Consider the following 27,925-nt stretch of genomic DNA (forward strand, 5'->3'; position numbering starts at 1 on the left):
TTTAGACTTGGTTTACTCTGAATCAACAAAATGTGAAATCTAATTACCTAATCCATTTTGGCAATCAGAAAAAGAAATGCGGTGAACAGCTCGATTGATTCCATGAGGGCCCATAATAGTCCTAAGGAATAAAATAAAAGTCATTAAATCCCTAACTACAGGAAGGTACGTAGAGCTATGTTAATATAGAAATAATTACAGTGACCATATTTTAACTCTAATACAAACCAATACCAGTTTTCTATAACTGACAACTTTATATTGTTTGATACCTCTGTGCCACCCCTCCCCCACAATGAAAAACCAACCTCCTCATAACAAATATAAGATGGTAAGGTAAAATAAAGTATAGGTAGAATGAAATAGAAACAGAATCCCACAACCTGGTCCAGCTTAGCGTTTAGGCAAGAAAAACACATCATAATATCTTAGATCAGGTAATGAATATTAAAACAAAACCACAGCTAAGACAGTGCATACAAAAATATTTTCTAGGATATCTAACATATAACTTTGTGGTTATCCATGAACATAATCTTTTCCCTACAGTCTCTCATTTCTTCACTCAACTTTCTCTGTTTTAAAACAGGCTTCTATCCAAACTCTGCTGCTTGCTCCCCTGTGTACTCTCCCACCCCAAGACAAGACACCAGGATAGCACCTGAAGTTGTCTAAAGGCAGACGAGTATTTTGGAGGCAGTTGATAATGGTAAAAAATTAAGAATACAAAGTAAAATTAGAGTTCTGAAACCTAAATTCACAGTTCATTGGAAACATGGCCAGCATACTGCTCTGAGAATGCACAGTGTTAAGAAGTCCTATAAATCAAATATCCTTTACCATTTTTTATTTCCATTTAGATGAATTATTATTATAAAATCCAAGTTGTATCCTAGCTCCTTTGTCCTCCCACTGTACTATTTTTGGAGAAGACTCACCAGATCCCATCTAGAAAAAAGCAGAAGCACCACTTAGGTTATTCTGCTTTGACCTACATCTCATTAGTGAGCTGCATTTTCTAGAGCATGATGATAAAGTGAAATGGAACAACTAGAATTCATTAGCAAGGGGGAAAAGAAGATCAAAGTGGAGGACACAGTGACCCAGATCCTCCCACACAACCAAATCCAGCACACAGGCTGAACTCCATGCCTTAAACTGGGTATTTCTGCAAAAGCCGGTGTACGTGTCATTGAAAGGTGCCGTGCCAGAGGCAAAAGAGAAATCCCGAAGGTCCAAATGTTCCTAGATTCTAGCACTAGGCAAGAGATGAAGCTTCCAAAGGACACCCCTACTTCTTTTGGTTTTGTGTAAGAAAACTGTACCAGTGTTTTTATCAAGTGACAAACACTTGTTCTGAAAAGCAACAATTTGTTCCACAACCTCATATTCCCAAGTATTTGCAAAATTAGCCTTTGCTTTAGATAGGCTGGCCATAACAACAGACCTAATAATTGACCTTTAGCAACAAACAGGAAGCCTACGCTTCAAACACTGCATAATTTTCACTTTTGTACTTCTTGCAGTATTTGTTTCATGGGCTAAAAATACATGATGATACCTAATTAGTGTATCTGGCCACTGACAAGACTGCACATGACACTGGAACTACATGTCAGAGCATAAGGCACACTTCACCAGGCTAAAAGTGAACCAGACTGCTTTTACTTAATCACACAAATCCTCGAGCCTGCTATTTCTCTAACAAAACTTCTCTGATAAACCCCTTCTCTACTACAACAGCTGACTATTCTGCATTACTACCTAGTACTGTCACCTCAGTTATCCCATGAATTTAAATTGTTTTGAAGCTGAAAGACAACGTACTAGTCATGTTTGTTACAGGTCTGTCCTGATTTGTGTCCATCTTTGAAAACTTAGACAAGATACACGGATCTTTAAAATAAGCAGACATTTTTTCTGTCTCGTCTGTTGCTGCTACTGTTCTGTTTCTTGCTCTGCCCTGCTCTCAGCAGTTTTCACGCAGCACCTTTTTATTAAAATAAAAAAGCAAGAACAAATGCTGTTTTAACCTCGCACAGCTTACTTCCATTAACTCTTCAAAGATCAAATCTCAAATTTTAAGTCTAAAGTTTTCCAAAGGAAAACAGAGTTCACCAGAAATGGTAGAATCTATATATTCTGCTATATAAAATGATCATGACATATGATCAAATCTAGGCACAGAACACTTAATAGGAAATCATCTACATTTCCAGCAGCAACAGGCAATACTTTCAAAAGAGATCCTATTGAACACAAAATGGATTCTGACAAAGAGCATACAGACAATATACAAACTAATAATTCACAGGGGAGAGGAACAAGGTATCTCTAAACCAGTGAAACCATCATGATGTTGCTACCTACCATTAGACAGGACTGACACTTCAAACAGACACCCTCACATGGCACTCAATTGTGTTTATGCTCTAAAGACCAAAGCCCTCCAATAGATGGAGTTTAAAATTACTTTCTCACATACAAAGTAAAGACAAGGATCTTCCAGGTCCCCAAGTTCGTTTAGCATATCACATCTTGCTGGCTTTCGATGTTAGTTTTTCTCCCACAAAACTTAGAGATGGATCTTCAAGTCAAGCTACTTGTCACAGTTCTACTAAAATGTACAGGGCTTTCGCAGTTTCACTACACAAAGACTTGGATTTAGCGCCCATCCAACATTTATTTCACGTTATTGTTGTTTAACATTCATGAAACGTTAGAATACTTCCCAAAATCCATTAGAAATATGCTCAACAGTATAAACAAGGTAATAGGTTTCTAAACCAATTGGCAGAAGTAACAAAAAATAATTTCAATGTTCTTTGTGGAAAAAGACGCAAATTAAATAATCAGATGTCAGTGCTCATTCCTGGAGAAGTCACGCAAAACACTGGTAAGCACGCTTTTAGCACACTGACAAGAACAGATGTGAGGCACCACAGGAAATAAGCAAGCAAGACTCTACAAAAATGTGCTCTACAACTTTGTTACACTGAAATTCCTGAAAAAATATTAAACTCAACACTCCAAATGAAGTCCTGGAATGCTAATAAACTAACTGCATATAATTTTGTGTACATGGTCTACTAAAGGCAATTCAAAGGAAATCTTTGATAATTTTTTTCTATTACTTTTTACCAGCATACACAAGCAAGTTCAACAGCTTTATGTTTTATATCGGCTAGAGACTCATCAGATCATATGGCTCTGGATATTCTGCTGAACTGCATTTCTGAGGAATTCTTAGTCATTTATAGCCACAATCAAATATTTATCTAGATTTATCAATGGAAGAATAACACTCTTCCCTCACAAAACAGATATTACTTGACATTTGAACAACACTCTAAATGATAAACTCTGGCTGCTTATGGAAAGAAAAAAGAAGCTGAAAATGGCTACAGCTTTTAAACTTAGATAAAATGGCTAGAGCTCTACTGTACTTCTCCCAATTACAGACTAGAAAAATGCCGTCAGAACCTAATAGTTAAGCATACCAGTATAAGAGAGAAAGACCATCAAAACGCTCTGGTTCATCTTCATCTCCTGGAGAGAGTAAGGACATTCTTCAGTTCAGCAGCAAAGGCAATGAAAACACAACCAAAATACACCGGAGGTTTCCAGTTCAGCCAGATAAAGGTTATGTGCAGGACAATTTCTGCTACTAACTAAAAAAACCCCAAACAGACAGAGCTCGGGATGACTGTGTCTGCCTACTTAATCTTCTCTGAAACCCTCTGCGTCATATGGACTAGTTCACCTATCGAGGTAACGTTTACTTTTTCAGTGTTTGAAATGGCAATTTCTAGCAGCTTTAAAGACTGAAAACACAAAGAAGAAAACATTTACTTGCATTTACTACAACTGTGATTATGCAATCTAGATCTAGCAGCACAAGCCAAACAAAATAATTAAAATAATTTACTGGTGTTCTTCCAACAATTTCTTTACACGTTCCCTTCAAACAAGGTCAAAAGCAGTAACTCACAATCTTTCTGAAGCAATCTTCCTAGCAGATGGGATTATGTACATCCACACACAAAAGGGAAAGCCAACAAAGCAGACAGACCGAACGCATTAATGAAACAAATGCCATTATGCTGTTACTTCGCATTTGCAGTATTAACGTGTGTCATGCTTTAACTTGGTTTTCAGTCTTTCACTATAAACAGGCAAAAGTTAACACTGAACTTGGGTCAAGTATTTTCTCTAGAAACAGAAGCTGAAACTTTTTTTGTGACAGCAAATAAAAACGGTAAATTTATATCATTGCAATGAGAATAATCTAGTTGAAAAAGTAAAAAAAAAAAAATCTACCCCTATTTCCAGAGGTAAGACTTCCTTGTGATACGAGGCTTGGTCTTGCAGAGATACGCATATTTTAAGTTCTGAGCCCCTGACATCAGTTTGGTTAACTACTCCTTTTTTCCAGACTTGCATCAGAAGATGCACTCCTATTTCTCCCCATCTTTCTAAAAGATCTTAAGAAGATCATAGTTTAAAACAAAAACTAAATATTCTGTGTTCCCTGAGGGCTTTAAGTAGAAAGGTGAATCCTCTCTAACGAGTAACCCCGCGACGAGACAGCAGCTGCCACGTCTAGAGCCACACAGCAGGACAGCTCGGCTACGCTATGCTTATCTCATGCACCTTTTTTTTTTTTTTAAAGTTGCAGTGACTGTGGTTTCTTTAGCACGTAATTGTTGTGGGGAAAGGATCTTTTTGCTTTAGGCAACATGCTCTGTAGTGTTCACGTATGCTGAGGTCAGAGCCTGCAGTCTCTGAGGGGCAGAAGGGTGAAACCCACCACCCATTAAGGAGCAGATTAGTGATGGAAGAGGGAACATAAAGCAGGCTTCCCATTTCCTGAAACGTGAAGAGCTCCACTGGCACCATTTGGATTACTTGCATCCATTCAGTGACGAAAATTTGGCCCTTCAGTCTTTCCTCAATCAGTTTCTCTCTGCTGGTGTTACTGTCCCATGAAGGAAAAGGCATTGCTGCTTTCAGCATCCTATCAACTCGATTTGCTCCAGGCCAGCTTACAGAAGATAAAATACCAATAGCCTTTCTCCAACAAAACTGTCACTGTTCTTAACACCAGTGGAACTCAATTTGTGGTAACAGTACCAGGAACGTTCGTCAAAACAAATCACTTAGACCAATATGGCTTGTATCCAGTGTCATGTTTTCTGCAATAGAAACACCACACCCCACACCCCCCCAATGTAAAGTATGACTCGAGGCTCTGCATTTCCATTATTAAAATGCAAAAAATTATTTTTATTAAACAAGTCACAACAAACTTCCCCACAATTTACGCAGACATAAAATAGTATTAAGCTTCTTATTGTGCCCACCTCTTTTCATTAGTTGTTATCAGTAATACAACACTTGTTCAAACAATTGCTCCTCCACCCCTTCTTCAAAGCAAACTACACACTGTCCAGCTTCCTGACCTCATCCTCAAGGCTTCTATCACTCTTTACCTTAAAATTCTGCTGCTGTGCTACTTTTAATGTTTCTAAAGGACTCATACAGAAAACTGGTATTTTTGCTTCTTTTGCAAGTTCCCTGCCTTTCAAGAAGATACTTAGGGGAACACAAATTACTTTTTACTTCCAGAAAGATCTAGGAATACTGTAACAACTTAAAACTCCATAAAATCTAATACCAGTAAGTAAGACTAAATTTTCAAGAGACATAATTTGTTATTTTATGCAGCAAACAAACTAAAATTTTATTTCAAACAGCTAGTAAACCATTCTATTCTGGCAACATTATTAACTGTGACTCACCTTTCCCAAAGGAAATTTTGTAATGCTTTAGCAACTGAGATGGATTACAGAATAATTTAGCAGATGACAAAAAGATTTACAGAATCTTCCAAATCAAAATTCACAAGGTCTTTTTGTCACAAATAAAGCCAAGGTCTTTTACAAAAATCCTATATGACTCAATTACGCAGCTGTAGCCTTTCAGCTTCACTAATCCTACAAGATGAAATCTCATGATGTTACTAAGGACCACAGCCAAGAGAATGCCGTATCACATAGCATGAACAAACACTTCTGATCTATCCAAACCCACTAATTATTCAAAATACATTTTGCTGATTAGGTCATAAAGATTAAAAGAAAACATATGTCATTATATGGCTACTGTTAAACATGAAAAAAAAGCTTGAGCAATGTTGTAATTGTGGAGAAGCATGAATGGTTTGAGGCTAACCCCTTACGTAGAGAAGAAAGGTATTATTTAAAGTTTAGGTAAACCTCAATTAACATATAACCAAGCACATTCTTGAAGCATTGTGCATTGATACTGTCTCCCACGGAAAAAAAAAGTATAGAAAATTATAGTCTTTCTTCATCATGTAGCTGAAGTGCAGTTATATGCACCTTTCATGTTCATCTCCCATGTGAAAAATTGCCTTTCGAGTACAGCGATCTAGTAACTATTCACATAATGTGCCTTCCACATGAATCTAGCAAGCCATGGCTGTTTTAAAGCCGTATCTTTGCATTACATACCCTGTATTTCCAGCAGACAAGCAGAGCGTTTGCTTCTTCAGATCCCAGTAAAAAGAAAGGTTATTTTTTTTTTAACATTTTGGGGATTTAAAAAAAAAAAAAGTTATTTATGAAGTGGCATAATTCAAAACCTATGCTAAATTGTTTGACAATACTTTTGAATACTTCTTGCTCAGTTCTATTGCACAAGCACAGCAAACATGATAGTCCAGCAAAGAGCTGTCTGTGCCTGTTTTCAGTTATGGTTTTGATGACAATGTTGGCATGGTTACTCTGCAGTTTGGGAGCTGTCTGGAGTTACGATTTTCAATCACAACTGAATGAATCTGATTCAACTTTCAACTTTTAAGTGGATAAAATTACGGTTTATAGAATGAATATAATTATCATTATATATCCCATGGCATTGGTAAAAAATAAGATGGTTCCAAAGCACTACATATACAACATTAAAGGCACGCAGACACAGTATTCTGAAAAAGTGATACATTATAACACAAACTCCATACAGTGTCTTACGTTACTGTAGTTACCCTATACGTACAAGGAAGTAATCTGCTATATACAAGTACGTTTTCATAGCTGCAGAAGCATTAAGGAATTTCTATGCAGGGTTTCATCTCTACAGCACCAGTCCAAACCAAGTGCTGGTTAACTTAATGAAAAGCTTAAGAACTGTTTCTTCCCTTCAGGTGTAAATTCACTGGTGCTGGTATTAGCTTTCCTACGACATTGCTTCAGACTGTTTCAGTATCAGTTATTTTTCTTTAAGACTTCATCAAAATAAGATCCTACTAATGAAACTGCAAGAATTTTCATGTTACAATTCAGTAATTGTTGTATTCCTGTGTTGGGGGAAAAAAAAAAAAGTACTTACTTTTTATCTGCATTTGTTAGGTGATCTGTACTGGCCATCTTCTCAGATGGACTACTTTTATTAAAGTTCAAAACTAAGACTTCTGACACATGACGCACAGGGTCGTAACCAAGATAATAATTGCTGTAAAAAAGGAGAAACCACTTTTTGAAATTTACACGGCTATGTTTATTTTCAGACACTGACAACAACTGTTATTATTGACTAGCTGAAATCAAGTGGGAAAAGAGAGTTTTCATGATAAAACCCATACATCTCATAAAGCAGGAAGCAGTTAACAACTCGGACTTCACTGTATACTGTGCCAAAACACCTGACATCCTAATTTCCCCTTAAGGTAGGAATTATGGTAAACCTGAAACCCCTGTGATTAAAATCTTCTAAAAAATGAAGTAACAGAGATTGCAATTCCAGGATAATGTAACTGCTAAAGACAAAAATAATTTTTTTCCAGCGAAGGTTATTTGGGGAGGGAATGTTGTTTTGAACATGATAAGGTGTTTAGTGTGTCTTGTTTTCTATGTTTTTTTAACATACTGTCTAGTATTCAGTGCCTACGGAATTCGCACGAGGTATATATGACATAGGCCAAAATACACGCAAAATGGGGTCATGTACCACTAAGGTAACACAAACCCAGTAAGCCACATGGTATTTTTATTAGCGCATATGACAGGTCAACAAGAAATGCAATCCTAAAAGTATTGAGCTACACACATTTGAAAAATGACTGCAGAAGCACTAACGCAAAAAATATCCTTTTGTATCAGTATCTAATCTTCCTGACCTCATGAGCCGAGTGGCTAAACCCTCGCATGGGCGCGAACCAGAAACTCCTCAGGCACAGTGCAAGGGGGACAGGGAACTCCCCGAACGCTGCACAGGCAAAGGTGCTCAAGGTACCAGCGACACGCTACAAACCTGGGCTAAAGTGGGCTCCCCAGGGGCACAGCGTCAGCCTCCACAAAAACACATCGACCAGCTCATCAGGTGTTGTACTTCTGCATTAAAAAAAAAATAAATTAAATGCACTTTGGAATACCACAAATTTTCCCACCGCAAACGTTTTCAGACCTCTCCCGCCAGGATCAAAACAAACGCCGTCTAAATCCCGAGGGAAATGTCACAATATTGCCTGGCTCCAGGCTTTGTCATTCTCCAACACATCTAAACGGAAAACGCAGCGCTATCGAGGGCCACCACAGTCACCGTGGGGCTCGCACCACCGGAGCCAGCCCGAGCCGGGAGCCGTGCTCCGGAGCATCGGCTTGTTGCGGTGCCCGGGACCAGCCCCGCCAAGCGAGCCCGCCCGGCCCAGCCCCAGGTGACCGCTGCTCACACGCAGCGCCCGCTGTATTGGCGCTCGATATGTGTGCCCAAACCAACCCAAATCCGCACGCACAGAGAGGAACCCGCACACGAAACGAGGCACCGCGGGAAAGAAGCAGCTATCGGCGCCAGTGCCCACGGAGCACGGCGGCCGGGGGAGGGCAGCGGGGTGAGGCCCCCCGGCAGCGCACCGCGCGGGGCTGACGCCGCGGTGACCGGCTCGGTGCCTGCAGGAGCGCAGGAGGGGAGCAACGCGGGCACAACGCCGCTTCGCAGCCCCGAAGCCACCCGCCGGGACGGCCCCGGAGCCCGCTCCCCCCGCATCAGCCCTGCCGAGGCGCTGGGAGAGGACAACGGCCGCCTTTCGCCGTGCTTCGGTGGGCGAAATCGCTCCTGGCAGAGCTTTCGGCGGCCCCGCTGCCGTCCGGCACCGGACCGCCCCGGCACCGCTCGGACAAAGCCCGGCTCGATGCACGGCGGTGCGGGGCCCCCGCCGCGGCCACCAACCCGGCGGCACAAACCCGCCGCCCTCGAGGGCTGCGACGGTTACCTCAACAGGCACACTGCCGCCCGAGCGGCCTCGCTGGGGAGGGAGGGAGGGGGGGACAGACCGCCGGCGGGGGCTGGCGGCAACCCGCCGCGCCTCAGCGCCGCTCCGAGGGACCACCGACCCCTCAGCGGCTGCGCTCCCTACCCTCAGCGGGGCGGGGCGGCGCACCCTGCCCGCTCCCCCGCCCCTCACGCCAAGAGGGCGCGGAGCAGCGGCCGAGGCCAAGCAGCCCCGCCCAGCACGGCGCAAGCAGGAGGCGGCGCGCCTGGTGGAGCGCGTCTCGCGAGAAGAGCTGCTCCCCGCGCCCCGCCCCGCCCTGCCCGGCGCCGGCAGCGGCATGGGGCTGTGCGGGGGGGGCTGGGCGCGCTGCGGGGGCCTACGGCTCCCCGGGGGGCAGAGCCCCCTCCGGGCCCTGGCGCTGGGCCGGGCCCTTCTCCGGCCGGGCAGTGGTGGCGGGTGGGAGGCGGCGGGGAAGGCTCGGTACGGTCTCTGGGTGGCGGCGGGCGGACAGGTGCCGGCCCCGCGGTCGGCCCGCGGGCTGCGGAGCTCCAACCCCTTCACCCGCAGGCAGGAGGAGGAATGGCGGCGCCGGAACCGGTCGGCGCTGGCCTACATCGCCGCCGCCGCCGTGGGCATGGTGGGCATGTCCTACGCGGCCGTGCCGCTCTACCGCCTCTACTGCCAGGTACGCGGGGGCCCCGCGGCCCGCTCCCTCCCGTCCGGGCCGGCCGCCGGCGCGCTGGGTCGCTCACTGCCGTTCCGTTCTGTCAGGCGACGGGGCTGGGCGGGACGACGGGCGCGGGGCACGGCTCGGAGCAGATCGAGCGCATGGAGCCGGTGCGGGACCGGGTCATCAGGGTGACCTTCAACGCGGACGTGCACTCCAGCATCCAGTGGAGCTTCAAACCGCAGCAGAGCGAAATCTTCGTGAGTGGCTTCGTGTTGGCCCTTGGGCTCCGGGAGGCGAAGGGTCATTTTGCCTCCTACGCGTTTGTCACCTCGCAGACCCGGGTATCGGCGGCGCTGCGCCCCGCTGCGGGACCTCCCGGCCCGGTGCTGCTGCAGGGCGCGGTGCGGGGCAGGCGCGGTGCGGGGCAGGCAGGGCCCGCCCTGGCCCCTGGGGCCGCAGGTCGACGGCAGCTGCCCTGCTGCCCTTCCATCGAGCTGCCGGAAAAGAATTGCTATCAAGAGTACCTTTATGTGTACAATCTTTATGTTGAATACACCGTAATACACCATAAAGTGGGCATATATATATTTAAATATACATACGGTGTAGCTGTACATCCAAACTTGTGGGGTTTTGACGGACTTTCCCCCTAGTACTTTCTCTCCTTGCCCCTGTCCTCGTAGGGCTGTTTTTATATGTTTTATAAAAGAAACAATCTAACTTTACTGTTTAAAATTAGTTCTTAATAAAAACTCCCAAAAGGAGTCATGCTTCGTAATTGGTTTCCGAGTCCAGTATAAAAGAATGATAACAAGGAAATGTACACTATATATAAATCTACCTGTTGAAAAAAGCGCTGTGTGCTGCTGAACTGCTGAGAATATTAGAAGTCTCAGTGGCCAGCTGGGTAAGATTCAAATGCACACATATAACATTATTGGTGCTTTTAATTTCGAAGGGGGGTGAATTGTCTATAAGCAAAATATTAGTGAAGTAGTGAAGTAACCACCTTGAGGCAGCAAAAGAGAAAATGAACTCATTCTAGCTGAATTCTAAAGAACTTTAAGGGGTGGAAGGCTGCAGCGGATTAAAAGAAAAAAATTAAGAATCACTGTGCAATTACTTTATACAGGTGGTACCAGGAGAGACTGCACTGGCATTTTATAAAGCGAAAAATCCTACTGACAAACCAATAATTGGCATCTCCACCTACAATGTAATACCCTTTGAAGCAGGACAGTATTTCAACAAAATACAAGTAAGTGTGAACAAAGCAAAGATCACATTTTCCTTTACTTGAATGGGAATAGTTGTCCGTAAATCGACTTTTCTAGTTTTAATCCTAGATATAATAATCCTTTTTTGTTTGCCAATATTTTAAGAAAACACCATGAGTTTTTCAAGTGCCAGTGCATCAGTTCATTGTTGGCCTTGCTGTCCTCCTGACAGGCTGCAGTATGTGCCCATTAGAGTGGCTCCCAAAGATGTGATATTTAGGACCACTACTTTAAGGGCAGGTAGCAACAATTTGAGCTGGCCTGGCCCCTTTGCACTTTTTGGTCACTTCATTAAAAGCTAATTTTTTTCCTGTAACACAAGAGCAACAGAATTGCTGTCGTCTTGCTCATACAATTGAGCCTTCCCAGGATTTTAGGAATGAAAGTTGATTTTAAGACAAAGCTTTCTCTCATGTTGGCAGAGATAAAGTTTACCATAGCTGCTATTGTCTGATTTTGTTTTCATTTTTTTTTCCTCCCCCCTGCAGTGTTTTTGTTTTGAAGAACAGCGGCTAAATCCTCAAGAGGAAGTGGACATGCCTGTGTTCTTCTACATTGATCCAGAATTTGCAGAGGACCCTAAAATGGCTAAAGTTGATTTGATCACCCTCTCTTACACCTTTTTTGAAGCAAAGGAAGGACAGAAGTTACCACTTCCAGGGTATCAGTAACGGGGAACCTCCACCCAGTTGACTTCTGCTGCCTGACTGCCAGTTTTGAAACCATTTTTCCACTGAAGGAAAAACTGCAGGAGTACCGTCCAACATGAAATTGTATTATTAAACCACCATGGGCACATGTTGCTCTTATGAAAGGATGTATTTATTTAAAAAAAAAAAATGTAGTTGGAGTATTATTTCTTAGGGGTAGTATTTCTTCATTGGACAACAGAAGGGAACACACTGTTCCTGGAAGAGAGAGGGTTTTCTCAAGCCATCTTGCTATAAGATGATACATGTTATCTGAATGCTGTGAGGCAAAGTTTTAAAGCCAGGGGTAAACAGAGATCTTCATTTAAAGATAGAGGAACAAATCAGTTTATTATGCATCTAAAATTGCATTGCTGGCTCTGAAGAATAACTTCCATGTACCTGTTTTTACCTTTTTATAAAGTAACTTAATCAGTTCATGAAATCTCAAAACTAAAGAAGGTTAGACTGTAGTGCTGCGTGATCCTCCATGGCACAGGAGGGTACGATTCAGAAGATGGTGCACCCTCTCGAATTATTACTGAATCAGTAGTTCATTTGGTAAGAGCAGACTGCTCTCAAACTGTTATCATTTGGATGAGGAACAGTAATTTAAATGTAAGCACATCAGATCCGTTGTTTGGTTTCCATTTAGAAATACCATCTTCAAACTTAAATGTTGTGTTCAACTCATTTGAAATACCTGTACTGCTACTGACTGCTCATTCGCTCCGCAGAGGGCTGTATACCAGCACCTCCACACAGATATGAGCTCGGCTTATTTATGAAATGCTCTGAAGGACAAGGCAGTATACAAACAACTGCTCTAAATTGCAGGCTGAATTAATAGCAGAGGAGCCTCCTCGAAAACCAAAAGGAAATCAGCCCCAGTCAGAGGTGAAGTCCGACAAAGCCTGCCCAGCAGCGTATCGGTGGGTCAGAGGTACTCCTAGGTACTGTTTACCATTGGGATGTGTAAGCCTCTACTTATGTAACTTCTCATTATTATCTGTGGGGCAGGGATAATAACGCTTTATCATAGCTTTGCAAATGAGGAGTTGCAGAGCAAGTTTAAGTGACCCACTCAATGGCAGCCCAGTATCTCATCTGCTAGGCCAGTTCCTTCTACACCGTTCAGCAGACGAGATCTAACAAAGTAAGACTAATGTTGGTTTGTTCTAAAAAGGTAATAGGTATATTAGAAATAACTTCCAGTTACTTTAGTCTCAATTATGTTTGCATACTATAATTTTAAAAGTGCCTTTTTTTTTTGAAAATAAATGGATCCTACCTTTAAAATGCATTATTGTACCAATTACTTGTTGTTTAAATAGATCTGGATGACATTCATGTCAGGTCTTCACTGTATACTTATTAAAGCTTTAAAACTTTTTATTCTTTCATTTCTCTAATGCATGTGATCCAGCAGAAGATGTGGAGATAATGCAAATGAAATAGATCTGCAGGAAGACAGCAGCAAGCTTTATAATCTATAATTCCAGTTATGCTTCAAAAAGAAAAAATAAAATAACAAATCTTTGAATCCAGGCTGGGGGGTGGGGGGAGAGGGGAATTCTTACCTGCGTTGTCTTTAGTCCATTGTCTTTTTGAAAGTTGAACTGATTATCGGGGTTTTCCACACATTGTTTTATTCTGGCTGTGTGCTTCAGAAGAAAAAGAATATTCCCCTGGCAAGCACCAGTTTCATACAAATGTGTGTTTTCCCCCCGAGTTTGAAAGCTCAGGTTTGCACAGATATTGAGCACGTTCCAACTATACAACAAGCTCTCTAACCTCAGTAATTAGCCAGTTCCCTTCAGAGGTTTCATCTGTCTGTGACCATTTTGCTTTTTTATATATAGAAACGTTCAGTTAGCGATCGTCCATCATGGATTACCATATTGAAATAGCCTGTTTGAATTTGTTACACTTCAGGCGATAGGCTTTTAACAATACAGCTAAGCTGTAGGGAAGAATCAATCCACCTCAAATCCTATTTTCAGCAGTTTTCTCAGGCTGCTGTCCAGACCATTCCAAATATTACAAGAAAAATAATAAAGCAGCTTCCCTTTTCACCTCTGCTTACAAAAAAACTACTTCAGTGTTGTCTCTGATAGAGCTACAGTGTTCTAAAGGCCCTACAGCAAGCTGCAAAATTGCTAACCATGCAATGAAATGCCTAAGTACTTCTAAATTCCTTCCTAAATACTCCCTGATTTCACACCAAAATACTTGCAATACTATCTGCATTTGGTATTTCATGGAATACGCATGTCATCTGGTAAAAACTCAGAAGTGATGCAGATTAACTTCTCAGTAAGTGTTTGCTTTTATTTGGAATTTTATGCTACGAAAATTGCATAACAAGACTGAGAACTGATCAGTTAAACAATTAACAATGAACATTTAAAATGCAGTATTTCACAACAAATCAGCTATGAACATGAACAAAGTTCTCAAATTTTATATCGGTTATAAATTCAGAGAACGATACCTGTTAAAGTGCACATTTTACATTCAGCATGAAAATAGATAAGGCACTTTAATTATTAAAAGATAAAACTGTTATTAACAGGGTTAAACAACTTGATTAAAATAAAATCTACACTGCTCATCTGCATTGTAGATGATTATTTTTTCCTTCACCAGAATAGCAAGCTCTGCAGGGCAGGAACATTGAAAGAAACGATTGATCCCCCTCCAATATTTACTGAGTAAATAAAAGCAACAACAACAACAATGGAACAAGCAGGGTGTTTTCTCAGGTTCTTCCCAAGACAAAAATCCAACTACATTGCGGGCTTTTAGTTAGAAAACAATATCTGTATTCAGAATACAAATGTAGGAAAGTAGCACTGTGTGTCTTCAGACATCTATCAAGAGGCCCAAGTTTAGAAATGTCCTGCATATCAAATTTCTAAGGGGATTAACAGACAGCAACGAGGACAAACTAGAAACTGGATTCTGCAGTTTCTGTAAATATAACTTTCTATAAATACAACTTTCTGTTTTGTTTGCTGCATAAAGGGGTAAAGTAATACAAAGGAACAGTTAACTCGGAAGAAAAGCTTTCTTCTACAGTTGCAAGAGTCCTTTTTGTTTACTTGTGTCAGGTGTCGAGTGTGAACTTCATACGCAAATGAATTTGGAAATCATAAAGGCCCCAATACTTTAAAAATAATCATCCAAGTCACCTTGAAGAATACAGAGTTGAACATTTAAGACAAATCATCAAGGTGTAGATCCAAATAACTCTTCAACTTCCACATAGCTTAGCATTCCAATACTTATTGTTTGTTGTGTCAAAATACAAAACCTGTTTGGCTATTCACCTGCACATTATAGGAAGCACTGCACAGGACCAACATCAGAGAACAATGCGTGTTCAGCAAAAAACTTCACCTCCACCTTCAGCATTCCGTATTCTTTGTAACTTCTGTCTTCAGCACGACATCAATTTCTTCATAAACAGCTCTGAAAGAACAGGAACAGGGTAAATGCTACATCACAGTTGTTTCATTTTGACAAAATGCACCAAAGAAATCCTGCCCAAGCATGAACTGCCAAGAGTTTACAGAGTTTGCCTAATGGTGTTGCATCAGTTGCAGGATGCCCAGGTTTCCATGGAAACAAAGAGCCAATCCTGTGGTGTGCCTGCGACTGTGTGTGTAATGAGACACCTCTGGACATTGTCACTTCTGATGAAATAAGTGTGGGAACACAACTGCAAAACGCAAGTGGCCAGCATACCACGTGGCATGCAAGTACTGCACTAGTTAAAAAAAATAAAAAAAAATACAGCTTTGTTGAGATTTTTCTACCTCAGAGTTTGATGGTTCCTGGGAAATAAGTTTTGTGCAGATGGCTCAAATTTTTTTGCAATTTACTGGTACCAAGCAGGGTTCTGCCATCCATTTAGTTTTGTATTAGTTTTCTGTCTGACTATTAGGCCTTCTGGAGAGTCCCAGCATCCGTTCCCTTGCGTAGCTTATATGTAAATTGAGGATTTTCTTGACATGCAGTAGAACAACATTCTTAAAAACCACGATTGCTGTGAACAGGAATTACTTTGGTAACTTTGCTCTAGAACTACCTGTGTTGAAGTGTCAGTCACCTTCCTCCACCAGGACCCTTACCACATTCTATTAATCTTTTCATATCACCAAACAGGATTTTAGTAGATCGTTTTTGACACAGCATTACTCCACCATTTTTACAGATGCCGTTCAATTAACAAACTATAGGAGTTTATTCCTTAATTGGTTATGCCAGAAATATTGGAAGAAAATGTACAAAATGCAGCCACTCATTTACATAAGCAATCCAGCTGGTCAGCTAATGCAGTCTAAATAGTGTAATCTGTTTTCTCAGTCAGAAGAAAAAAGCCATCTCAAAAGCCTTTTCGCCTTTGGCACCTAATAAAACTGTATATTATCTATTTTAAAAGTTACTTACTCAGTGGGAGCCAAGGGATCAAATTCCATTACCTCATAGTAATGAGGTGACTGTGACTTGTTCTTTGATGCAGCTAAAGAATAAAGACAGGCAGATAAATCCAGATTGAAATGTAAATGAAAAGCATGCTTACTGCATGTTACTTTTTTGTACCTTCCCAAAAGTAGCAGATTATCTCCTATGTATCTAGTTGCTTTAAATGCTAAAAGCGACAGACAAGTCTAAGAGAAGCCACAAGCAAGATGAGATTTTGTCAATGTTTGTTGCTGCTCCTAGTCTTGAACAGCCATTATGTAAAGCCCTGATGTTCTAACAAGAAAACTGTATCTCCATGAAGGTTAGGTGGTCTGTAGTATCTATTACCTGCTGGTGACAGTCCATTTAGTGGTGTAGTATGTCCAGTCTGCAGATTTACTGGATTCAGAGGCACTGGGCTTAAAAAAGTCGCCAACTAAGGACATCAAGCAAAACAGTGCATGAACAGATTGTTCTATAACTGGTTTGACTTAAATTACGTAACTGCTGACTTACCTTCAGACTCTCAGACTACAGCAGATAAATTCTAAGGTCAACAGTCACCAATCTAATCTCCATTCTCCACAAAAAGTTCAAAACATCTTTTGGTGTTATCTACAGCATACTTGTATAATTTACTTCTGTGTAATCTGCAAAGTTACACAGACTGAAAGGCTGTAGTATTCACAATACAGATATATCCTTTTACTTGAGGTTTAAAATAGGGAATATGAATGTGTGTCTAGGGGTGCTTCTCATCTTTTCTATTCCACACTCCCTACCACAGAATAGCATTCAAATTCATAACATTACCTCAAAGCCCCTTAATTTTATCATAGAATCATAGGTTGGAAAAGACCTCTAATATCAAGTCCAACCGTCAACCCAACACCATCATGCCTGCTAAACCATGTCCCAAAGTGTCACATCTACATGTTTTTTTGAACACCTCCAGGGATGGAGACTCCACCACTTCCCTGGGCAGCCTGTTCCAATGCCTGACCACTCTTTCAGTAAAGAAGTTTTTCCTAATATCCAGTCTAAACCTCCCCTGATGCAACTTGAGGCCATTGCCTCTCATCCTATTGCTAGTTACATGGGAGAAGAGACCAACACCTGCCTCACTACAACCTCCTTTCAGGTAGCTGTATTCTTTCTGTTCCTTCTGTCATGGGTGTTTTGTCTGCAGCACATGCCATTTGTCCTACACTGTACTTGATTTTTAAGTGTTTGGGTTTTTTTGGTGGGTCATTTGTTGTTTCTTGTTTGGTTGGTTCTTTTGGTTTGGTGGGGCTTTGTTTGTTTGTTTTTTAAATATCTTATCTGAGATACAAAATAACACCAGAGTAACATAACAGTAGCAGGAGATGATCTCAGCTTGCTTCACACAGCAACAGATTAAACACAAATAATACAGCAACTGCTTTCTGCAAACTCTCCCGAGATTGTGCTGGACCCAAGAAAATACACTTTCATATTAGCATCTGTGGTATCAAAAGAGGGAAGAGAGCCTGCTCACCAAATACAGAGTGTTCCCTGATGTATGGAGAAGAGCCACAGAATAGATCTTTGATCTTTGTATCCCATTTGGACAGTAGTCGGGCTAAATCCAAACGGTTCTCATTTTGGCAGTTGCCAGCAAAGAGTGATTATTCTGAACATGAGCGTTACTCACATTGCTATATGAACGTCCAGCTGGATTGCTTACACTATTGTTTTGAGCTTCAGTTGCAAATCTAGGAAAGAGTAATACATTGAAAGTAACTGAGAAACTATCAAAACTGTATAATCTGATTGTTATTTTTTTGCTGGTCTGTCTTTACCTTATGTCACAACCGAGAGCAGCATGAGCAGGTGTACCAGCGTCCCATTCACATAAAAGGCAGGGAGCTACGGGGACACCTCTCCTATCTCAAACTCTTCTTACTGACATGTACAATCCATCTGTTTCTCCCTTTCACTGCAGCACTAGCAACACTCAAGCAGAAGTCATATATATCTCAAGTATGTTTTGACTGTTGAGATAAATTTATGTCTATGGCTAAACAGTGCTGCAGGAGTAATGTATTTTTAAGCAGGTTAAGCAACATCTAGCACACAGGTAGTTTTCACTTGTTTTACCAGACTAACGTGTAGAAGTAGTGAGTCTGTGTTCTCAGAGCTTTCTATAAACTCAGATGAATTACAGACTACTAATACCTCTGAAGATCTGTTATCTGTTACCATTTCTTGCTAAGAGATTACTCACGGGAATTGCTGAGCTTTTGTAGTAGTTGCTAAATCTAGCTGTGGATAAATTGATGGATGATGCCCGTTTTTAGCTTCAGCGTGTGCAGATATGCAATCTGAAATTCAAAGCAATAATTAATGATCATTTAAGTACTATTAAGCAAATGCTAGTTACTTGCACTATGAACATTGAAAGGGTAAAGTTTTGTTCGGAAAGCATATAAAGAATCAGAAATGAATTGCTGTTTATAATATGAAAGGCAAAATTTTAATAACTCTGAAAAGGTTTTAGATGCAACATGTTATATATTTATCTCCTCAAAATGCAGAACAACATCAGTAGCGCTATACATGGTAGGCACCCCTTAAAATTCTTTTCACTATTTCTAAAAGATGAGAATGGAATTATAGGTATCTATTCCTGGAGGGACATTCACACCTTTAACTTATGTATACATACTACCCTAGAGCAGATAAAGTAGAGGCTTCTGCAAACAGTGATTCAGGGTACCAAAACTGGGAGCTTTGCTCACCTCTCTGACTATGAAAGAAGTCTAAAGTTTGAGAAAGGTACTCATCTCCTCCAAGTGAACTGTTTCTAACATCAAGTGCCTCCTCAAAAAATGTAGGAAATCAAGAGTGTATGAGAAATGCGTGTCTGTTTTTCTTTCTTCCAAGCCTACAGAACAGGCAACTACCACAATGTTTTAGAGGCTTCATTGTAACAGAAAACAGAGCATGTTCTACTGTTCAAATTTAAGTAGTGGAGGAAAAAGACTGTTGCTTCCACTGTAAACAAATTACAGGGAACCTTACACTATCTTACATTTTTTCCTATGTACACACATCAATTCTCCTTCTAAGGAGATTTAATGAACATATTTACAAGGAACTTCTTGATTCCTCGACTAAGGTCTTGTTGGTTTGCTTTAGGAAACCAGAAAGCAAGGGAAAAGTGCATTCATCACTTACTTAGGCCTGAAGGAGACACTGCAGAGTCAGTCTGTACCACTGCTGACGCAAGAGATGGAGAATCTATGGAGAGGTCAAGCAGATCACTTGAGGGAGCAGATGGCTGTTTCCTGTACAGCTTAACATTTGAAAAGGAATAAAGTTGTTTATTTTTTTCATGCTTTTTTTTTTAAAAAAAAAAGGAACTTACATAGTTTTAAACAAATTGCCATTTTCACAGAATATACACTTCTAAAAAGCACAATATTAAAAATTGGCAAGTATGAGAGAAGACCAGGATTTTTTTGTCTGTGAAAGATAGATAATGAAACAAAAAATGCTTTCTAGAAGATATTTCAGCAAGGTTGCCATTTAAAAAAAAATAAGGAAAACAATTCCAAAGTAGGAAACAAAACAGACTCAATTCTAAAAAGCAGTAGTGTTTAGATACAGATTTGATATCGATCTTCTGACAGATCCTGTACAATTATTTTCATGTTGCTTATTTCATAGAATCATCATGGAATAGTTTGGGTTGGAAGGGACCTTTAAAGGCCATCTAGTCCAACCCCCCACAATGAGGGGTTCATCGCTGGACCAGGTTGCTCAGAGCTCCATCCAACCTGACGTTTAATGTTTCCATGGATGGGGCATCGACCACCTCTCTGGACAACCTGTGCCAGTGTTTCACCACTCTCCTTGTGAAAAATTTCTTCCTTATACCCAGTCTAAATCTACCCTCCCTTAGTCTAAAACCATTACCCCTTGTCCCATCACAACAGGCCCTGCTAAAAAGTTCATCCCCATCTTTCTTTTAAGACCCTTTCAAGTTCTGAAAGGCTGCAATAACGTCTCCTCGGAGCCTTCTCTTCTCCAGGCTGAACAACGCCAAATTTGTGTTATTGTGGTTTGATACATACTTAGGAGACTGAACTTTTCCTATCCAAAAGAAGACTGAAAACAAAACAAACAAACAAACAAACAAACAAACAAAAAAAAATCAAAATCACAACAATGTTTCCTGGGACACCAAAATGGGTTCCCTTTGTTTCTCCTGTGAATGTGTTAAAATCAAAAATGTAGCCAATCAAAGATTTTAATAAAACCACATGCTTGAATCATACACATTTGGTCACACCAAATTTTTAAAAAAAGATGATGCATTTTAAACTTGGAGACTCTTGAATAATATAAAAAAGCACAGACTGCATTATTTGTACTATTAACTAATCCAACAGTGCATCCATCAAGCAAAAACATCCACCTACATAACCAGAATGTAGTAATAGCAGCTTTTCAAGGAAAACAAGATTGTCTTCTACCTTTTTTAATAATTGTCAGCTGTATTTCAGCATTCACAATGAAGTCATTTTCATATTAAGTCCTAGATGACTACACAATTATGGCTTAGCAGACGCTGAAACATGTGCAAAACTACTTTGGGCAATATAATTAACAACCATAATTATCAATCAATAAAGGACAGTCATTAAAGATTTGCTACAAGCCATTTATTCACAATCCAGAAAAAGCTTTGAGTCAGAAAAAAACATCAGTAATAGTGAATTCTGACAGCGTAATAGTATTCAGTCTGTAAATGCTTAACAGAGAACAAATGAAAAGAAACATTATGGTTCCTCATTTTGTGTATGGCAGATAATAGTGCTTAGCTGTAGAGGTAATAAACCAGTGTTTGAATAGCTCACGCTATCTCTTTTTCCTGACCAAGCTTCCATCGTAGATTTGACATTATTTGCTACTTCAGTTACATGAATGTGCATGAAATCCTGCAAGTGAGACTCCTGAAAAATTGGTAAGAGTAGCACCAGCCTGCTGTTTCCTACACCTCCCAACTAGAGATGAAAATTCTATGTATATCAAAAACATATTTTTCACAATGAACAGAAAAAGGAATGCTTACAGTCCTGCAGTTTATGAGTTCATCTATCATTACTCACCTCTGTGCGTTCACGCTGCATTCTCTGATTCTCCAAAAAACGAACTCTGTTTCGAGAGAACCTGTTGATGTTGCGGAGTTAAATGTTCATTCTGACATTACTGTGATGTCATTCACAAGAATACGAAACCAGTTATAATCAAAGTTTGGTTACCAAAAGACTCCAGAGATGCCAAATAAGCACTACAGGCGCTTTTCTCTGGGGCACTTGTCTCTGCACTAGTGATCTGACTCACTCTTCTCCAGGGCTGAGGTCCTCTGCCCACCTATACTAACACTAGCTAGTTTGTTCTTGGGCTCCTTTTTGGAAACAGCCATCTATTTCTTCCGAAACAAAACCAAAGCACAGTGGAGAATAGTTTGCCTCTGTTCATGCCAGACAGGTAACCATGAACACACACTATGCCAAATTTGGCTCCTTCAGACCAGAACACTCTTCCAACTGAGTCCCATGAAGCCTTCTGTCGTCAAAGGTCCTCACATTCCCTCATGTCATCTCAAGACAAACCACAGGCCTATTCTGCAACACAGCTCTCATTAGTTCAGGCATTTGAAACATTTTTTTTCAAAAATGCTCTAAATGTTTTTAAAAAAAAAAAGGAAACAAAAAATCCACCTGCATAAATATTTATGTACTGGGAGTCATAACAGTGCTACACTAGGCCCAGAGGATCCAGTGAAAAAGTGATATCCAGTGTCAGGTCTATGCATTTCAGAGGCAAGAGCCCTATATGGTGTGGACATCAGACTGTCTAACACAACTGCATTTGCTATTCAAAGTGACCATACCGGTGAGGCCCACAAAGAAGTCGAGGAGGAACAGAATAAAAAACAATTCCAACTGCAGAACACAAAATATTTATCTGAAATTGAGGAAGAACTGAAAAGTTGGTGGAGCCACTAGATGGAGTGATTGTTACGTGCACAAGGCAGTTTATTGCACAATGGTGATTGCTCCCGATTCAATTTGGACTCTGCATTAATAATCAGAAAAAGAGAATGCAGCACAACTTGTCTTCAAACAATACACATACCACAAAACAGATGCAGCTAGTTAAAATCAGTTTGTCCTTTACATATCTCATTGTTCAGAGGGAGTGCCAAAGAACAAATCTTCTGCAACAAACATTAACCAAATACATTGTAATAACTTACCTACTCTAAAGTGCAATGCATCTGCACCCAGGAAGACTCATTACATTTAAAACATAACGTTATAGTACTAAAATGCAGTAGTTTTCTGTTCGGTTTCACAATGGCCAATTAATTGCTCCTTCAATCACCAGGTGAGTCTTTCATAAGGAATTTGTTGAATTATACCCACAGGCTACTATTAATAATTCAAGAGGTTCTTGGCCTTGCCAGTATTCATCAGTCGTAACAAAAATGTAAGCCCACATCTGACTTGAGTGGATTTACAGAAGCCAAACAGAATCCTATTTTTGGTTTACTACTAAAATGAAAAACTTCCTAAAGCAAGAAGTGAGCACACAATTCTTTCAAGGCAGTTACCATAGAATATGCCAACACTGCTGCAGACATAAGATTTAAGGATAAACAAAAACTAAACGTTGTCAACATTAGGCCGAAGGTTATGTCACAAAACTTAGAAGAATTAGTGATATTTTCAGTGCAGCATTCAGAAAAAGTTTCAAAAGAAAAGATGTCTAAACTCTTTAAATCTGCTAAATTTAATCATGAACCATTGCACTCGATGCATAATGGTTTCTAGAACACTTCTTAGCCAAGCAGGAGATAAATTACTTAACATGGAAGGCTAGTTCCTATTAAACCAGAGTCCTCTCCATGAGCATACTCACTGTGATCTTTTGAGGGATAAAAGTTGAATTTTGAGTTTAAAATTAATTTCAGCTTTGCCAGCATCTAGTCATGCTACCAATGACGTAACAGACAAATACACAGGATGTCAACTCAAGCACTGCAGTGCTTCCATGCGTGACAGAAAGAAACATTTTCTGCTGTACGACAACCAGAACAGCATGTTTCAATCCAGCTGAGAAAAGCAAGTGACTCTCAAGCATGCAGTGAGGCATAATACTATTCCATGGCCGATTTCTGCAGTAAAGCTGCCAAAGTTGTTCAGAAAGGAGAAGTAGTATTCTTTTGTGGAAGCATATATACAGACGTAAGGACCATCACCAGTACCAAAGGGTTTGCGGCAGACTGATGACAAATCCACTGTGCACTACCAAAAAGGAATACGCAATTCCAAAATTATTTTTGTTTGTGTGCCTCCATCTGATTTCCTGTCTATGCTGTTAACTTGATTTACTCCATTTTAATGGTTTTCTAACTACCTTTATGAGCTGTTTCTGAAGTGTTTAGGGGAAGGCAAATACATAATTTTCTCTTTTCGCAATCATGTTTCTTTTCTGGATTTAAGGATAAAATCTGTCTCCTTGTGGAGACATAGGGACCACCTGTGTCCATCAAGTACACTTATTCAGTTAGGATACCAAATGTGAGGAGAGGGGCTCTGTACTCACCTTTCATGTCCCAGGAGGACATTATTCAGATCTTCATTTACTTGTATTAACTCAACTATCACATCTTCATTCTCCACTGTCGCCAGCAACTCCATGATCCTCTCCTGCATCATCCGACAGGTCTTATACAGTTTCTGCCCAAGGCAGGGGAAGGAAAAAAAAAAAAAAAAATCGTAACTGTAGTCCTGTAGTCTCCCAGTTTGTCAGTTCTGGAGAGGAGCAAGACACTTGAGCACTGCAGGCTCATGGACAACATTCCTTAATTTACACAAACTGCACGCATAGCAAATATTGCAAATAGCATAATTTTCATGTCTTTGATCTCTGTTAGGCAGGTTGACAACTCCTGTCATCACAGCCAGCACTCCTACCCAATTCCTACCTCTTGACCACCTTTATTTCTAAAGATGTAGCTGTCTCTAAAGTCTAAATTACAAACTGCAAAATAACTAAGACCTCTCTGGGTGATGCAGAACAAATTTGACTCGATCCTGTTTGAAGATGATTAAACTCAGCAGGATATTTCGCATGGATGTAATGGATGTGATCCTGTTCAATGTCTGCTTGAAGAAAAGACAATTATAGTCTAAAGGACAGAAGTACTCTGTGACAGAAGTCTCTAGCTCTAACTGTTCCTCTAGGTGGGGAAGTTTGGATGCACATAATTTACGCACTTTCTACGAAAGTAACACAAACCCAGCAGAATCAGCTGACGGGAGATTTATAAGAGTTTATTGAGCAGAATTTTGCATTATTGCCAGTTAAAATGGAAGAGAGTTTATTTATATGACTCTCCACTGCAGATTTTGCATGTTCAAAGAAACAAATTCTTCAGCAACAGGAACTTAAACTCAGCCAACATTCCTCCCCCCCCGTGCATATTTGCAAATGCTGGCTGGTTCCGCTTAAGGAAAAAAATAAAGGAGGGAGAAAACTACTTTATTTGCACACTGCTATTCAGAAATCGCTCTAGTATTATTTTCAAAGAGGTCTGATTTTTCCTCAAAAAAACATATACTTCATGTAAATCAATGATCTTTCTTACGTAAAAAGAAATTTTGCATCCCTTTGCCAAACCTGCATAAGGATCACAGAGTGGTGTACCCTTCAGTAGTGTCTCTTTATAGCCCAGGATAAAACACATAAAACACACGAAAATGTATTCAGTGTAATGTCTGTAATTAAAGTAAAACCTCTCCAACTCCACACTTCACTACCTGCTCCGCATTTAAAAATATATGTATTTCTTATGACTCCATTATACAGGCAAACTAGCTCCTTTGTAATGATCAATATTCAATAGAAAAAGAAATGGAGACACTCATTTCAAGCACGGACTTGCTAGGCTTTGATCCTACCCACAATGATGCATGCACTTATGTTTTGAAAACTGGAGTTTTACAATGATGGACTACCAGCTGTTAAAACAATCATCAGTGATTCCAATGAATTTGTGCTAATTCTTACCAGCTGATGATCTGCACCCAAATGCCTGCATATCCATCAAGAATGTCTATTCACTATCCAGTACAAAAGTTTGTTGCTCCTCTAGGCTGACTCTAAGCTTTAGCTATTCTTTAACTATTGTTACCGGTAAGCACAATATTTGAAGCAAGATCTGCAATCTTAAGCCTTGTTCAAAACAGGGTGGAGAAAGGGAGGAGCCTAGCCACTAATGAAGCTACAGAACTGAAAATACGTTGCACTGATAAAAGTTCACCCTGTTACAGTTTTTATTGAGAGACTCCAGATAATCTGAAGGACTGAAATTAATGTCTCCAACTCACTCAAACCATAAAAAAGCAGCTAGCTCTTTTAATAAAGGGCTTTGTTCTCTTGGCAACAAAAGCCTAATCCAAGCAATGCAAGTAGAGCTACAAACAAAAGGGAACAATAAACATCGGTAAAGGAACAGGCTACCCATGCTTGATGCTTTATACCATTCAGCGCACAGGCAAAAAGAACTGAAAGAACAACAGTGAAATTAACATAGAAGAAATAAGTTTTTAGTCACTCTCCCACAAATGGGAACTCCACACCCTGTCCTCAAACTTTAGTCAACAATTTTATTACTGGGAGCGTCAGCAAGTATCCATGGTTTACTGTGGGCAACTTAATCTGTGCACCCACATGCAGAAGGGCCATAGCAGGATACAGGAAATGCAAGAGACAGTGTTTCTGGTTGTGAAACAGGAAGACTTACCTTGTTGTGGACTGGACAGAGGTGGCCAAGTATATTAAACCACTGTATTCTCCTACCTGGGGTATCTTCCACTGGTTGGTCACATCAACCAGACCAATTTGCACCTTGGCAACCTCCCTGGTGGCAGTAGCGCTAGAGAAGTAAAGTATTGTGCACAGAACAGCCATAGATTAGCTGCTTAGGCGGTGTCCGCTGCTGGAATAACCTATACTGAATCCTTTAGTGCAGGCAAAGCAAGCCCTCTGCAATCTACTGCAACAGCTATTTGCTCATATTTAAAGTCTACTCTACTCAGAGCCTTGCTTTGCAGGCCCTTCCTCCTTGGACTTGTAGCTCCACAAATCTCTGCAAAACAGTCAGTGTTGAAGATGAGAAGAATTTCCAGGGTAGCAAAAACCACCAAGAGATTGCATCGCTGTCTCCTATCCGGTTCCCCCAGACCAGCAGTGCTGCCTGTCATTAAAGATGAGAGACAGTGGCAAACTGCTGCTATCTCTCCGTATCTCACCTCCAGTTGTGAACCAATCCATAAATGGACACAGCTGAACAGCACAACCTTGAATGCAAACCAGAAGCACCCAACAAGGGTTCCTTGCTAAGGAAAAATTCTCCACTAGGCAAGAGAAGCACACCGAAGGATTGCAAAAATTAGATCAGTTCAACACATTTAACGCTGACAAATTACAAAAAAATGTTTCCTTAGCATAGAATTTTGGAGGTAAGTTTAGGAGCAGAAGGATGTGATAAAAGTTTTTAATATTTTTGCAGACAATATGAAACAGAAAAATATCGATTGACATGGGTCACTTAAAATGCGAAAGTAATACTGTATTTTTGATTTCTAAAATATAAAATACAGCACGAGCAAGTAGAAGACAGGACATCACAGAAAGAAGAATGTCTGCATGTTCACTGTCAAATCTAAACTGGACTACTGCAATACACTTCCTTCAGGCTACACTTTAAGAGCACGTGGATTCATCTCTAGCACAGCAAACTCCCAATTTTGAGGTCACGCACATAAAACCAACGCTTCATGTTCTTCACTGGCCTTCAGTCTGCCTTTAAGGTACTGGTAACAATAAAGAGAGCACTGAATACTCCAGGACGGAGATGAGAAAGAGAGAGACTGTGTCATCATCTATTTTCCCTCAAGGCAACAGGGTTGAACTGGAATGTTCTCGGGGCTGTTTGACAGAACATGCTTAACAGAGAACGCTCCATTATGAAATTCCTTTGCCCTTGGAATTCCCTAGAGCTTAAATTTGCATTGCAAGCTGTATTGTCCTTTCCTGACTAGATGCCAGGGGAAGGTGATGGAAACAAGAGAAAGCTGAGCAAAACCACAGATAGAAACCAGTTGTCGGATTCCATTTAGCAATCTGAATCCAGATTAAAAGATACAACGTATTTTAAAAACAACTTTGATCAAATCAAACCAATAACCCCTACCAATGAATTATCACATACCTGTAAAAGATTCATATCATCTGGATTTTCAGAGCCAGGAACATTTTCTTTTAATATTGATGACATGACTCTCACATTCATTTTTGCCATATCCAGTTCACTGTACAGTTTCCCAATCTGTTGAGTTCAATGTGACAGAATATTGTGTAGGTGAACAGAGTGAGCAGAATAACTCTTACCTCTAATATGTACTTTCTTCCCCATTAGGTC

General features: G+C 40.6%; 3 protein-coding genes across 12 annotated transcripts in view; 1 reads left to right on the plus strand and 2 right to left on the minus strand.

Moving 5' to 3' along the window:
* Nucleotides 1–9,494, minus strand: part of STXBP4 (syntaxin binding protein 4) — an 84,693-nt gene extending 75,199 nt beyond the window's left edge. For 5 of the 7 annotated variants that reach the window (XM_075441045.1, XM_075441046.1, XM_075441047.1 and 2 more), the window contains exons 1-2: nucleotides 3,501–3,568; nucleotides 48–121 (exon numbers count right to left, since the gene is read on the minus strand). In XM_075441045.1, the coding sequence (XP_075297160.1) occupies nucleotides 48–121; nucleotides 3,501–3,568 (142 nt within the window). Of the gene's footprint in view, nucleotides 1–47; nucleotides 122–3,500; nucleotides 3,569–7,413; nucleotides 7,537–8,334; nucleotides 8,415–9,292 lie in introns of those variants that run through there. The other 2 variants (XM_075441049.1, XM_075441050.1) reach the window with 2 other exon arrangements.
* Nucleotides 9,495–9,605: 111 nt separating this feature from the next.
* COX11 (cytochrome c oxidase copper chaperone COX11) lies at nucleotides 9,606–13,306 on the plus strand. Its single transcript, XM_075441198.1, has 4 exons — nucleotides 9,606–9,977; nucleotides 10,064–10,219; nucleotides 11,095–11,220; nucleotides 11,728–13,306. Exons 1-4 carry the CDS (start codon nucleotides 9,630–9,632, stop codon nucleotides 11,908–11,910), a joined length of 813 nt encoding a protein of 270 aa, XP_075297313.1. The 5' UTR covers nucleotides 9,606–9,629; the 3' UTR covers nucleotides 11,911–13,306.
* Nucleotides 13,307–14,262: 956 nt separating this feature from the next.
* TOM1L1 (target of myb1 like 1 membrane trafficking protein) overlaps nucleotides 14,263–27,925 on the minus strand; it is a 72,035-nt gene continuing 58,372 nt past the window's right edge. For 3 of the 4 annotated variants that reach the window (XM_075440843.1, XM_075440846.1, XM_075440844.1), the window contains 9 exons: nucleotides 27,716–27,832; nucleotides 24,043–24,176; nucleotides 21,537–21,597; nucleotides 19,600–19,717; nucleotides 18,647–18,743; nucleotides 18,074–18,134; nucleotides 16,747–16,834; nucleotides 16,384–16,456; nucleotides 14,263–15,402 (listed from right to left, as the gene is read on the minus strand). In XM_075440843.1, the coding sequence (XP_075296958.1) occupies nucleotides 15,339–15,402; nucleotides 16,384–16,456; nucleotides 16,747–16,834; nucleotides 18,074–18,134; nucleotides 18,647–18,743; nucleotides 19,600–19,717; nucleotides 21,537–21,597; nucleotides 24,043–24,176; nucleotides 27,716–27,832 (813 nt within the window). In that variant the 3' untranslated portion in view covers nucleotides 14,263–15,338. The remainder of the gene's footprint in view (nucleotides 15,403–16,383; nucleotides 16,457–16,746; nucleotides 16,835–18,073; nucleotides 18,135–18,646; nucleotides 18,744–19,599; nucleotides 19,718–21,536; nucleotides 21,598–24,042; nucleotides 24,177–27,715; nucleotides 27,833–27,925) is intronic. The other variant, XM_075440845.1, reaches the window with a different exon arrangement.

This window comes from Opisthocomus hoazin, chromosome 21, assembly GCF_030867145.1.
Source record: "Opisthocomus hoazin isolate bOpiHoa1 chromosome 21, bOpiHoa1.hap1, whole genome shotgun sequence".
In the NCBI taxonomy this organism is placed as follows: domain Eukaryota; kingdom Metazoa; phylum Chordata; class Aves; order Opisthocomiformes; family Opisthocomidae; genus Opisthocomus; species Opisthocomus hoazin.

Excerpts from the sequence above, each read along its gene's own strand:
- COX11 (XM_075441198.1), top strand. The coding sequence starts at position 9,630 with ATGGGGCTGTGCGGGGGGGGCTGGGCGCGCTGCGGGGGCCTACGGCTC. Across the intron at positions 9,978-10,063 it reads TCTACCGCCTCTACTGCCAG|GCGACGGGGCTGGGCGGGAC; the intron begins GTACGCGGGGGC and ends CCGTTCTGTCAG. Across the intron at positions 10,220-11,094 it reads CGCAGCAGAGCGAAATCTTC|GTGGTACCAGGAGAGACTGC; the intron begins GTGAGTGGCTTC and ends TACTTTATACAG.